The sequence below is a fragment of the Anas acuta genome, chromosome 3 (genome assembly GCF_963932015.1).
Source record: "Anas acuta chromosome 3, bAnaAcu1.1, whole genome shotgun sequence".
Classification (NCBI taxonomy): Eukaryota; Metazoa; Chordata; class Aves; order Anseriformes; family Anatidae; genus Anas; species Anas acuta.
The window spans coordinates 95,959,902-95,974,925 of record NC_088981.1 but is presented as its reverse complement, the minus strand read 5'-3'; the positions used below and the strand labels follow the sequence as shown (position 1 = coordinate 95,974,925).

Here is a 15,024-nt window from a genome sequence, read left to right as displayed (position 1 = left end):
TTTACCTACATTAATCAAAAAAGTACAGCATATTTAATAATTTTACAAATTCTTCATAAAAAATATATCTCTGTACAAAAAGGTCTTTTGCACCTACTTCATGTCACAGCAGCATGTAGTGAAATGGCAGAATGAAATACTGGGAATGAAAATTAGATTGACTTGATCATAATGCCAGCGTTCTTCCCAAATCCCCCCACCCTCACCCTCCCACCTGTTCTTTCTTTTTTTTTTTTTTTATTTTTTTAATAACAGCTTTTATTTGTTTACAAAATATTTTACACAAGAAAAAAAATTATTGCAGCTAGCCTGGAGAAAGGCAAGATGTGTGATACAAGCAGCAGTTTTTAACAGCTTTGAAGCACATAACCTGTTTTTAAAAAAAATATATAGCATGTCTTATTAGCCCATAATAATGATATGGTCAACACTGGGGGAAAAGTCTTCTGCATATATCTCAGAAAGCAGTTTTCCTGGCTGCCATTACCTGGCCACTGTACAATGTTTTAAGAGTCTTATTCTGATGAAGCACCATACACAGCCCTCTGTAAAATAACTTCAGGAGAAAGAGATCCAGCCTGAACAGAAGACTCAAACATATGGAGAAGAAGAGGTATTTGAGGGATGTGGATAGATCTGATAGAACTCTGACATCTTTCCTTTACTTGGGTTCAAGTATGAAACATCTGTTTATGCAATACTCCAAACAAACATCTCAGGACAATTTGTCAGTGTGCTCCAATTTTGAGTGTCTCATTTCAAAGAACACTCACTCATGAAAAACAATCCTCACATAACCTCCTCAAAATGAACCAAAGGATAAAGAATGCACAGAATCTGGTCTGTTTAAGAAAACACATCAAATAATTTAACAATTCTGTTTCTGCAACCTTTCCTCCAAAGCATACCTCAGTAGTTGTAGTTAGATGGGTCATTACACAGAAACCATCAATAGTAACTACATCAATAGTAGCTACATAGCTTAGAATCCTGCACTTGTTTCCAATATTCCTTTTTTTTTTCTTTTTTTTTTTTTTCTTTTTTCTTTCTGCTATTGTCACTGCAGAAAAAACAGTAATGATAATTTTGAACACCTGTCAAAAATGTTAATCACACAACAGCTTCCCTCCCTGGCTCACTGTTTTTAAGGAAGCTTTTCATTGGCAGAGCAACTTCCTATATGTAGAGGAGGATCAGGACAACAACTTTGTTATGATGACTTTCTTCTTTCTCAGAAAATGTGAAGGGCTCTGAGAAGTTACAGATAAATGAAATTTACTACACAAAAACCTCAGAAACAAACAAAAAACAAAGCCAAAAGCTACTAAAAAATGAACAAGAAACTGACTGAAAAGGATTATTTATTAAATTTTCTTCAGAAAATTTTCTTGCTCATATGAAGAATATAACGGCTGGAGGCCCTGCAACACTGCATTATATTGCTGGTATTTTTCATCTAACAGATGTTAGTTGTTAAACTGACCAAGGGTTACTTCTGAAATTTTCTTTCTGTTCTGCACCATTAACTGAAAAATCTGTCATTGGACTTATATCTCCTTTTTGTTTAGTGTGTAACTGACAGACCCACACACATATGGAGTTCAGAAATCTTTTTCTCCAATTTTGTATAGCAACTGGACATTGTTGCTACAGTTTCATTTTGAGAAAGCTTGAGAAAAAGAAACTCAAACCCAAATTTTATAGAAAAGCAAAGCAAACCTTCCTTGTTTCTGAGCTCAATGTGTATGAATAAAATCAATTTTTACTTCACCATTTCTTAATTTTAAAATTAATTAATCTACCCATTGGCATATTTTTGTTTTGTTTTGTTTTCATTCAGTAAAACCTCGAATTCTTGGCAAATGTTAATTATTTACTCAACCATTCATAGTTACAAATGTCAAACTTTCAAACTGTGTAAGTAAAAAAACAATAAGCAGTGTGTTTAAAAAAAATGAAAAAAAAAACAAAAAAAAACAGGAAGTGAAGATAGTTGAATATTTCCCTTTGTTCAAAGTAGAAACTGAATGACAACTTGTTATAGACAATTTGCACTGGGTTTACATATGCTACTGTAATGTGTTTTAGTTTTATGTAACATCAGAAAATGACGTCATATTACAGGAAAAAAATGGAAAAAAATGCAAAAGGGAAGACTGTATTATGAGCACAGGCTCACAGGCTTTATGAGCTATCTAAAATAAATTACTATTCACATTTGTACATGGCAAGCAGCAATAGCTGCTAACCCCCCTGCTGTTAAATAGAATGATACTGACAATAGTGATTGATGACTGATTTCAGAGGAAAACAATCTGGCAATGAAAATTTCTTTGAAATGGGCTCTTGTTCTGGCTGAAAGTCTCCATTGACTTCTAATCACGTTTAGAAAGAAATTTAGTCAAAATTTGACAAAAGATATATTGTCCTCTCTCACACAAGATTTTAACTGATGCTAAGCATAGGGTTCATAATTTAATATTCCAAGTAAATTTATTGTGGAATGCTTTGCTTGGCAAAGAGTGAGTGAATGTCTATATACAATGGAAGTGTGTAGAAACCCTGTATATTTTTACCAGTATCTTACTCAATCATCCAGAACACTCTAGTGCAAAAAAATTGTGCATTAACATTTTGCAATATAACAGCTGATTGGGAAATTGGCAAACCACCCTATGTATGAGATACACTGTAAGTTTTTTTACTTTTAGCAAGATTTCAATGGTAAAGCATTTTCAGGTGTATGCAACCTCGAGGAAGGTTGTCTTCTCCTTCAAGAGAGCTTTATTTCTTCAAATATTCCTGTACTTGGGGATAATCCGTGGTGCTTTCATTTGTCACAGTACTCAAGTGCCCAGAAGAATGAATTGAAAGGCATCCAGCCACATACAAATATGAAAGTCTGAGGCATTAAATATGACTAATTGGCATGTCTTGGCAGTCTTCCTTAAAGTGTGCCTTGATTTGAAGCAGATGCAGCCAGGCATTTTAATCCAACATCAGATGAAAAAATATTCTTTGTCTGATCCCCAGAAGACTGACACATTTTTACCAGAAAATTTAGCTGCATGTAGGCTGACAGAAGATGTTAAAGATTACAGCAGCAAAGCCAAGAGAAGAAGGGAAACTGGTATATGGCACCAAAGGAATTACTGCTTGTCCATCAGAGGTATGGCTATGAATCAGTCATATTGGGCACTGAAGGCTATACCACTGTACAAACTGTGTTCAGAGTCGTATCAAACCTCACAGCCTTTGCCTCTGTGGGTTTTAAGTTTGTGTCATACATAGGATTTTCAAATGAAGCCTGTCCATTGCTGTTTTCATGTCCAGCATACCCATTGTACTGTACTTTTGGTCTTGTTCTGGAAAAAAAGGCAGGAAATGGACATTAGTAAACATTACAAATAAAAATTCTACAAATATCACAAGTTTTATGTTCAAAGTTCCTGTCTACACAAGCTGCATAACTGTCTAACGCAGGTAAATGGAAATCCATAAAGGATGTTGCAGGGACTTAAAAAGTAAGAGAAATCTGTCTGAAAATTGCTTTTACAACATGAAAAGAAGAACACAAATTCTTAATTGGCAAATCAATACTACAAAGCACGAAAACAATATAGGCATAATAGAGGTATAAGTATTCCCCATGTAAAATCTGTCAAAATTATGACAACTTCATAGCCTGTTGTTAGTGGCCAAATTGGCAGCCAAAACTAAAGCAATGCACAGCAAAAGTACAAACAAAATACTTTGAAAGCTAATAATATTTATAACACATTATGTCAGTAGTAACAATTATGATATTTTCTGATGACATTTTCATTTTTAGATTGCTATACTCTGGCCATAAAAGAATTCTTCCATTGAGTGGAAACACTTATTCCATCTTTACTAAATTAACAGATTACCAAATTACAAATATATGTAATGGTCTTTCCAAAGTATTGGTTTTAATTTGAAAAGTTCAATGGCATCTTTAACTGATAAATTTAATTATATCACAGTCAATGCATTCTAATTAACTTTCCTAGAGATATGGGATTTTATCCACACTCATTTTTACAGTATACGTAGGAACATATAAATATTATTATTGTATTGATATAGATCAATACAAACTGTCAGTTTGAAAGACTTGAATAGAGTAGACGACTAGGTGTACCTAAGGACACGTGAGTGAACAGCTCCTAATTCAATTCTTTTCAATTGCATCATGGGTTTTAGATTAGATAAATGCTCACAGCCTTTACTGACTTAGATGTTTTCTAGTAGAGATAGTGGGAGCAGTTTAGTAATTTGCTGTTATCAGCAGTTTATTACCATTCCAGAACAGGAAGTTAGTGTTGCACCATTGAAATGCTGTAACAGGTCTCCTGGACAGTACTAAATGTACTGTCAGTGCAAAGTCAGCCAGCATAGCCTCAATTAAGCAGCTCTGCACTGTGAGTTTCTAGAAAATGGTACACTGTTAGCAGTAGAAATCTTCAGATAAGGGTCAGTAATTTCAGTTATTCCAGATAAATCTGCCATTGCATGCCTGTATACCTCCATGAATACTTCCTACAATAAACAGTACTAGAAACCTTGACAGAGATTTTATATGTCCAGGCATATGTAATCAGATTGACCAAATCCTAGCTAACATTTTCAGAAATTTTGACACTTGTAGATCAAATGATACAATGTATTATCTTTCAGGAACCACTCTTGTATTCTGGCTATTACTTTACCACCATGTAGAACATATCAAAACTTCAGGGTTGTTCACATTTTTATAAGTTCTGTTAGAATATATTAAGCCAATAATTAAATGAAAAATAAAACAGAATTTTGCAGACTTCCTGGTATATTCAGTAAAATTGTATAATAAAATTAATATTATATTGTATTTTGCAACTTTAAGTCTCTCAGCACCTAAAAGTATTTAAAGAAATAAATAAAGGAGGTCCAGTATAGAATTTTATACTTTCCCTCAGCCATTGAAATAGGGCCAGAAAGTCTGTGAAGAAGAGCAAAATATAGATGCTTAAAAATGTTAAACAATTTAGCAAAGAATTTCATAGTAAAAATTCAAAAGAGGGTTGCTGAAAAATCAAACTTTTATGAAATTATTATGTTTTCAGTAGCAGATAGGGAAAACTGTCACTGGAAAGACGTCAGTAACAGAAAATGACAACTTACAAATAATTCTTATGCATGCAATTATACATTTTTCTGAATGTTTTTATTTAAGAAGTAACAAAACATGTTCAGAAATCTTAACATCTATGTGTAAATAATTAATTATATTTTGATTTTATTTAGAAAGACTGAGATGCCATTTTCTATCCTGATGCACTCCCTGTCTGCCAGATAGAAGGTATTGAAACTAGGAAAAAAAAGAAAAAAAAAAGCTTTAACATCACTGGTTCTAATTAGATGTTATTAATCTGGTACAGCAGAAGTATCTGTTTAAAAAAAAAAAAAAGTGTTTTTTTTTCCATAAGACTACTTTCAAATTCACTGACATAGAGAGCCTTCAGTGGCATAACTACTTACTACATCACTGTGAAAATTTAATGTTGTCATCCCTAAGGTATCTTCAAGAAAATGGCTTTCAAAGTGACATAGTCTGTTCTCTTTCCTTTGGAACATCCTCTTTGACAGAAAGAATAAAGGTGACCTAGAGCTACTTTAAATTATTAATGAACTTGTTAATTTCTTGGAGATACCTTAAATATCTTCTGATAAACTCTCTATAAACTATAGTTTAATGGAATAATAATTTGAAAACACAGAAAAAGAAGAATATTATTTGAAACACCAAGTTAATAAGCAACATCTCCTTTTTAAAGAATCTAATACATCTAAATTAGATGAAGGTAGGCAGAACTGCAGTACTGCACCAACAGTACCATAAACATTGGGATTACATCTGCTCTACTGAAGACCAAATTTTAGTCTCTTAAATAGATATATATTCCTACCAAATAGAAAAGAAACCTCTACTACTCACATCAGACTTAATAAACTTCATAGAACTTCATAGAACAAAATGTACCTATTGGTCACAGTACAGTCCTATTACATTTCATTTAGAGTTTGTCTCCTCTTTCTAAGAGCAATGTGTCAGCGATGTTCCCTTTAGGTTCCATCTCTTCACCCTATCTGAAAGCCTGTTTCTTCATGCTGCTACATAAGCTTCCCCCATTTCAAAGTTGGAGCTATCTGAGCATGCAGATCTGTAGGCACCAGAAAAGCATCTTCCAATAACTTGTTCTGTAGCACAATTCATAGCTTTTCCTGAGCAGTATTTTCAACCAAAGACTGTATTTCATTTCCTGACATGCATCATTTTAAATGGAGCTCACAAATTCAAGCCTCGCTGCAACTTTTTCTTCACAAATCATCTAATGTTGAGGTTGGTAGACAGTCAAGTCTATCACAGGCCAGTGGTGGACTTTATTTTGTCTGTATGTTTTCTTACAATCACAAAATACTCCTGCTATCATAATTATAGAACAAAGGTTTAAGAGTGTGTTACTAAAATCGGCATTTCTGTTTAACACCATTTTACAAACTGCAAATAACATGAAGCAGTGAATATAGTAACTCAATAGGAAACACAAGAATTTTCCCAGAAAGCTCTAAACAAGTAATACCTAGAATGAACAAATATTCAAAAAATACATAGATATCAGTTTTTAAATTAAATTTTAGACAAAATGATTGAATTTATTCTATTATCTACTGACATGTAAAAGTTTCTTACAAGCTGAAGTGATGCCAATTCTAGTAGTATCTGCTAGCTTATCCAGCACGTATTGTAAGTAGTCTTATTTTGGGCTGTTCCCTTAGGGATCTTATGGATTTTTCAGCTTGTATAATTAATACTCATACACATGTTGAAAGAAGTAGCATATATTCAATTTAATAAAGTGTTAAAATGAAAGAGTATAACATGTGACCTGAGATTTCAATCAGATAGCCTAACGAACCAAAGTTTATAGGTCTTTGTTCCTTAACACAGTGACTTATTTTTCTAACTGTTCACCATTAATAACTGCTCTGCACTGAACCCCTTTGTAGGAATTCTTTAAAATGTTTGTCTTTCTAGAGCAAAGATACTCTGGAACGCTTTAGTGTTGTGTTCTTTATTCACTTATGCTTATCAAAATTAAAACAAATAGTGTATTAAGGTAGAAAATAAATTAGATTTACAATACCTGTGTTTGTAGAGGTAAAATGCAAACCCTGATAATATAAGAGCAAAGAAAGGGACCAGGATGGCAGCTGCAACAGAACTGCTGTTTGTACCATAGTAGTGATTTGAAAGGTCTGTGTCTGCACTTAAGGGACCTGAAATGAAACAAAAACAGGCAGAAATAAAAATTCCAGGCTATCTACCTTTAAATAAAAAAGTTATCTTTTTTATTCTATTTTTGTCTATATCTGTTGAATGAAAGAAATTGTTTTGATAAAATCATTCTATTTAAAAACATGAAGTAAACAGCATGCAGTATCATAGCACAGATCTTGTTAATACCACTTAATAATGTGTCATTAAAAACTATTAAAATGCTTTGAAAACAGTATTCAGTAGGTAAAATAATCCTTATTTTGGTTAAAAATCATAATTATGAAACGTACCTGTCAACAGTCACTAGCTGAATAAAATTAAGCCCTACACCTTCTACTATAAAAGATTAACACTGTAAATTTTTTTCTATGGCTGCATCTTTAATATTCAGCTTAGAAACAACAAGCAATGAGTGACTATACCAAACATGAAAAAGGATGGGAGAACTGAGGTAACACAGTGCTTTTTGCTGGGTTCAATACACTCTTGTGCCTGTGCACCTCTGTGCATGTTCTTGCTGCTTCACAATTTCCTTTAAGGGTTTAGAGCTTCCAGTGGCTGCTTTTGCACTGGAATAAAATTCATGTGCAGAGAATGCAAAGGTCGCCTGTGGCATGGCCTCTTTGGGTTCCTGTTGTGGACAAGCAGATAAATAGGACTGAAAGGCATTTTGTGGAACCCACTTTTCCATCAGGATAGAGAGACATTGTCAGATTTGTTAAATAGGTCCCCAACAGACAACTACAATTGTGAAGGTTGAAAAGTAATTTTACAATTAAAGCAGAGTCAATTTCTTCTCACCATAACAAACTTACAGCTCTTCAGTGGAATAAGTTTAAGCCATACTGAGATGTTATTCAAAGAGAATAGACCAGAGCCAAGGTAAATTACTGTACAGACAAGGCTGGGACAGATATCTGGATTTGCTCTTCTGTGATATTGTTGGTGATGCTAGTAGAGTAGAATAGGAAACACCAGTGTTTACTGCCCAGAAATGCTCTTACCCAACAGTATGCACTGTCTCAAACACCATGATTCCCTCATTGATGGCAGCAGCAGCATCAGTCTTTTTAGGACTCTGGCCCAGATCAGCCACATAGCAGACACACAGCCACTGTGCTGCTTCTAACAGTCTACTGTCATATCTAAGTAAGATGAAAATCTAAGAAAGAAACAAGCAATTCTCCTATAATTTCTTGTGGTTCAAGCTCAATTGGAAAGAAGAATGAGCTAAGGTTTTGTTCCATTAGATATTTTTAAAACTTAGATATTTCACCTGCTAATATTCTAATACATTTTGCACAATTAAACTTACAAAATTTATGAAATCTAGAAGTAATCAAGTTCCCCTTGAAATTAAAGCATCCTCCTAGGAATTTCAGAATCATCAGTTTTGATCACTAAACATGAAAAAAAATGTAATATTTTTCACTGCCTTCTGTTATGTTCTCAAACCTATCGTCATGTTGTATGTAGTAATCATACTTTAATGTATAAGTAGCTGCAAAAATTGAAAATATCTAATCAGAATTCAACTAAAAGAAAACAGTTTGAAATTCATTATAAGTAATTGTATGTATGTACATAGTCTGTATGAACAGACTATGGGATTGTTTAAAAATATATACTTTTTTAAATTGAACATTTAAAACTAGACTAATTTAGATAATTTAAGTAAATGTGTTTGATAACTGAAACACAGATGTTAGTACCTTAAACTTATATTGGAAGTACCTGAATTTTCGATATTTCCACAGTTTTTGAAGTACTGCATTTAAGATAACCAATCCTGAAACTTTTAAATAAAATTTGCAACCTTTAATTGGCATTGGCAGTGTTGATCAGATCATGTGGTGTGTTTTTCATTATGGAAACTTTGTTCCAATTCTGGAGAATTTAAATTTTATTCATGTACAATACTTGGTCTCATGTACTTATTACAATGATGTTCACAGTTATTTGTGATTAAACGTATCCTGATATGAACTTTGTATTTCTCCTGATGGTGTTATTGTGATAAGAAATGGGAAGGCCTATTGTAATGCTCTAATTTAGGTACTGATTGCTAACACAGCTAAAACTAGAAACATATATTGCTTTGCTTACAGCCAAGAGAAAATTAATGCAGAAAATAGTTGAGTTTTCTTTTAATTAAGAAGAAGACATACTTTGTCACCGGGAAACATTATTCAATCAAGAGATATTTTGTAAGATTATAAATGTCTTTCAATCATTTCACAGAATGACAGGAGTTTCTTTAGCCTCCTAAAAACAACAGCAGTCAGGTAAAGTTCAGATTTTGATATCATACAATGAAGTCCTTACTGTGCAAGCTGTTACTGAATATTCTCATTTATGTGTACTAGAAAAAAAATTTTTTGTAAGAAAATACTCATTACGATCCTTTACTTATTGTTATTTAGAGCTTTCAAATGCATTTTCTGTGTAACCCTCAGCTACGGGTTTCTGCTGTCTGGCATCACTACAACATGGCTCTGATCACTACAACATGGCTCACTAACTAAGAAAACAGCTCTTGAAGTGTGAGAGTGTGACAGCTAAAGCCATGCAAGATAAGAAAAGTAGAATTACAATTAGAAGAGCTATATCTGAGACAAAGATGGCTAGCAGCTCAAGGATTAAAGAGAATAAAATGCTGACATGGAAAGCAACTCACTGCCCTTGAGGGTAAACTTGTTCCAAGGAGAAACAGAGACTGTCTTCACCTAGCTGATTACTGTTGAACAGCAGACTCTTTTGGTACTTTTTTGGGTGTGAGGAGCATATTAATATATAGTTTCATAGTTAATTAGTCTTAGCTAATTTTTTGTGCATTTGCTAATGTATAACTGTTATGTATTCTCAAATTCTGAGTATCCTGTTTAGATGCAGAGTCTCATTGTGAATTTTGAAAGTTGTGCAAAGTGATATGGAAAGGAAGGGTAACACCTTTATAGAGTGAAATTTCAAATCCACATCTTCTCTAATGACGTTCAGTGATCATAGACCATTTTCAAGAAATGAAATTCACACCCATTGATCTAATATATTACAGATAAATTAATTATTCATATTGCATAATACTTGTCAACATTTGTTAGCTCAATCTAAACAAGCTAAATGTACTTGGAAGAAACTTTGAAATGACACGGATGAATGGATTGAGTGCTCCCTTAGTAATGCAGACGATACCAAGTTAGGTGGGGCTGTTGATCTGCTAGGAAAGCTTTGCAGAGGGAGCTGGATAGGCTGGATCTATGGGCCACATCCAATTCCATGACATTCTACAGGGCTATCTGCTGGGTCTTGCACTTGGGTCACAACAACCCCATGCAGCTTTATGGGCTTGGTGAAGAGTGGCTGGAAAGCTGCCTGGCAGAAAAAGACCCATGGGTACTGGTTGATAGCTGGTTGAGTATGAGCCAGCAGTGTGCTCAGGTGATCAAGAGGGCCAACAGCATGCTGGCCTGCATCTGAAACAGTGTGGTCATCACGACTAGGGAAGAAATTGTTCCTTTTCTATGTGGCACTGGTAAGACTTGAATGCTGTATTCAGTTTGGGGCCTCTCATTACAAAAAAGATATTGAGTTGCTTGAGTGTGTGCAGAGAAGAGCAACAAAGCTGGTGAAGGGACTAGAAGACAAGACTTGTGAGGAGCACTGATGGAACTGGGGTTGTTTAGTCTGGAAAAGAGAAGGCTGAGGGAAGACTTCATTGCTCTCTAACAGTACCTGAAAGGAGGTCGTAGTAAGGAGGATGTTCTCTTTTCTCATGTGGCAATTGATAGGACACGAGGCAATGGTCTCAAGTTGTGCCAGAGGAAGTTTACAATGGATATTATTAAGAATTTCTTTCTGGAGAAGGGTGATTAGAGCAAAGGTAGAGTCCCTATTCCCTAAGTATTTAAGAGATGTGTGGATGTGGCACTAAGGAACATGGTTTAGTGATGAGACTCAGTAGGTCAGGTTGATGGTTGGAATTGATGATCCTGAAGGTCTTTTACAACCTAGACAATTCTAAGATTCTATGACAATCCTAATTGGAATGAACAAGGCCAAGATTTTAGAACATCAATCTTCGAGAACTCTAGAGGTGAGGCACAGGCACTTGGCAATTACAGAAGCAGAAACTAGCAGCAGACTTGCAGTCTTTATAGGCCAGGATATTAGAACATAACAAATCAAATAAAAAGCCCACCATAGTGATGTTTTATTTGGCAACACTAGTTAAATCATTTAATGTTGGAACTTAGGCATTTTAAGCAGGCTCAGATATAGCTCTAGTTCTGTTGGTAGACTGATAACAGAAATATCTTCACTTTTTAGGTTATTCTCTAAAGCTACAAGCAAACATAATTGCTTCTGAAAGAGGATAAACAGTACTTAGAAACTAAAGTTCTTTCAATTTTCATGTCATAAAGTTCTAAGACTGAGCGTATCCACTGAACATAGTCTTCCTCTAGTATTGTGTGATAAGGAAACCTTCATCAAACACATTGGACTTTCACATTCAACCAAGTATTTCTTGGCAAATGCTGTTCTTTTAAGTATGTTTTCAGGTGACAAATTTCATATTACATTATTTATGCAACAGCGCCTGCATATTTTATGCATACTTATGGCTTAGTGTAAAGGCAGCAAATAGTTAAACTTCCGGAAGAAATTGAAATATTATAAGTCTTCAGCTGGAGAACAGATGAGATCATTACCTCAGCAGAATATTCATGAACATAATAAATTAAAAACAAAACAAAACCAAACCAAACACACACACACCAAAAAAAAAAAAAAAAAAAAAGAGAGAGAAAAAAAGTTATCATTGAATTTGAGAGCTTATGGACAAATGTTATGACCTTTGACCTTTACTGACCTGAAATTTGCTGTTTTGTTTTAGCTATTGGTTTTTCAGTGTAGAACCTATAGACAATCAGTGCCTATTTAATTAGCACATAAAGAAATCCATTATCCTTTAATGGAGAGTATCTGCAATTACAGAAATCTCACTTCTGAGATGTCAAAGAAGAAAAGAATCCCTCAGCATTACATGTAACAGTAACCCTACAGCTCCTTACTAGCCTTTGGAAAATACAAACTGAGCTCTCATATTACAACTCTCAACAGTGATACATTTTCTACCATCACAGAATACAGCTATCAGAGAATACTGTAACTGTTGAATTGTCATTCTGCTTGTTCTTCCTTTATCTCCATGTGTTATTGATTTCAATGCTGAAACAAATGGCTCCAAACTTTTCTTAGGTAGCTGGAGAAGTAGTGATATCTTTTCTGGCCAGGGTCAAGTAAAAAGAAAAAGAGAAAACAAAACAAAATCCAACAACCCATATCCCCACTGTTGTGAGATAGAAAAAAAAAAATCAATCATAGAATATCAAAGCCTATTAAATAAGATGCATGCTTGAGCAAATCTTGGTGCTCTATTTTTACAGCGTGCTTGTTAAAATCAGAAAGAAAAAGCAGCTTAGATATTATGATGATAAGGATTATACCAAAACACGGGCAGATAGATAATCTGTCACACATAAGAGTTTACTCTTAAGACTGAAATAATATTCAGCTTCAAAAACTGGCAGTTCTTAGGCTGAGAAACTGAAGAGTAAGATCTTTTTGCCTTGTGATTAAACATATATATAGCACTTTAAGAGGTGGCCAACATGAGCAAATCCTTAGGGTAACTGATATCACAGCAGTTAATAGAGTGTAGAAATACAAGGGAGTTTTGGCAGAACTGTAAAAAGCATTGGGTACAGTACCAGTGAAGTTAATGGAACTGAGGCAATTTATAAAATGTAGATACTCTCTGCTATTGACATATTAGCTGGGCTGTCTCTCCATGCAAGCCCAGTACTTTGCTGTGTATATACTACGCTGTAAACATCATGTTCCAGGATCAGGAAATGCAAATGTCCATGTCTGGTATTTTTCAAAACTATTTAATAAGCAAATATTTAATGAGTAAATACTTAAGCAGCTTTTATGACAAAATTATTTTTTAAGTAAAAATAACTAGTTTATCAGCAGCTGCTGGAGTAGTGTTTGAATATATACCTCAGCCATACATTTCATATTTTTGATGGTGAAGTGGAATTCTGTCTAAACACATACATATTCTGAAAAGTACCCCCACCAGAAATAAGCAGTTTCCAAATGAATGTTAAAATCAGTGTTGAATCTTCCCTTTTCATTTCCTTTGTGATTCTGATTGCAATTTATGCATTTGAGCAGAAAAAGGCTTTGCATTGTGTGACATGCATTTTATTTTTATTTTTTAATTATATAAAGTGTACACAGAAAAGGAATCAGTTGCAATGGCTCTTTAGGAACATTCTGTATTCATTTCATTAGGTAGCTATGCTACAAAAGATGAGATAGTAAAATATTAAGCTGAATGAACTTGGTATTTGAACTGCAGATTTCAAATATGCACCGTATATTTTATAATAGCAATGGCATGAAATAATCATGCTTGCTTCAGCTAGAAAGCTGATGGGAGTCATTTGTTGAATTGGCTCTTGAAAAACCCCCAAATATATATCCTAAAGCTCTATGAATGCATTTACCTTGTCTTTGGAGCATAAATTTTCCAAAGTCTTTTCCATGTATGTCACCTTGATAGGTGAAAACACCTCTTTCAAGCCCTGATGACACCTAGAGTAGGTTGAGGAAGAAGAAAACATAAAATTTATTTCTGATATAAATAAATAAGAATACTTAACCCTTTTTTCTGATTTAGTTATATGAAGTTTTTACAGATATTTTTTTTCCACTTCCTTAGTGATTATGTTTATAGAACATTTATCATTGAAAGTTTGCATCACTGTTACAATTTTAAAATAACACTTGGAATGACTTTAAAACATCTGATGTAAATGCTGGGTTTGAACATTCTTTAATTAATATTAACAGATTTTGTTAAGTGTACAGATGAAGCTGTCAGTCTTTAAAATATTTCCCATAGACAGCAACATGAGGCACAAAAGAAAACTGCAAAGAGGAAAATAACTCTTTTTCTTCAAGATTAAATCACAACTCTAAGAATCAACATTTAATAAATATTGAGACAATAAAAAAAATCCTTCAGGTGAAAATTCTAAGTAAAATAAAATAGTCTGTTAAGGTACTACATATTTACCCTCTTCTTTATGCTGAAAAATTATTGTGTAAATAGTTTTCCTGAGATTGACTGAATATGTGCCAAACCTATACTACTCCTCAATATAGGAAAACAGCTGCTATTTCTAATGCAATAGTGTTCATTCTCACTTTCTGTGAAGAACTTCCTGTTATGTATCCCTTCTTAAGGTGAGAGTTCTTTTAACTTTTAATTTTTCTGACAGTGAACTATTTAACAAACAAATAAAGGTAAAATTCCCACTCATGTATAACTACACAAGGCAAAAACATAGCATAATATGCTGATTCACTTCATTTTCCACTTAGTAAGCTAAAAATTCTAATGGGAGTGTGGGAGATAGAAGATTATATACATAATTCGGAAAAGAAAAATAATGTGGTTTCTACGCTGACATCTAGTGTGCTGTATTCAATATTTATAATACAAAAATTGTTTAGAGTTATATAGGAAATCACAAATTACTTTAAAATTTAAACTCAGCAAGCTATAGTAGTCTGGTTACTTACATAACCATCTAGTGCCCAGTTGT

At 33.8% G+C, this 15,024-nt stretch overlaps 1 protein-coding gene across 2 annotated transcripts in view; it reads right to left on the bottom strand.

Annotated features, from left to right (window-relative positions):
* Nucleotides 1-224: 224 nt before the first annotated feature.
* Nucleotides 225-15,024, bottom strand: part of CSMD1 (CUB and Sushi multiple domains 1) — a 1,153,949-nt gene continuing 1,139,149 nt past the window's right edge. For both annotated transcript variants that reach the window (XM_068678424.1, XM_068678425.1), the window contains 4 exons: nucleotides 15,002-15,024; nucleotides 13,921-14,008; nucleotides 7,209-7,341; nucleotides 225-3,365 (listed from right to left, as the gene is read on the bottom strand). The exon at nucleotides 15,002-15,024 is cut by the window's right edge and continues 90 nt beyond it. In XM_068678424.1, the coding sequence (XP_068534525.1) occupies nucleotides 3,206-3,365; nucleotides 7,209-7,341; nucleotides 13,921-14,008; nucleotides 15,002-15,024 (404 nt within the window). In that variant the 3' untranslated portion in view covers nucleotides 225-3,205. The remainder of the gene's footprint in view (nucleotides 3,366-7,208; nucleotides 7,342-13,920; nucleotides 14,009-15,001) is intronic.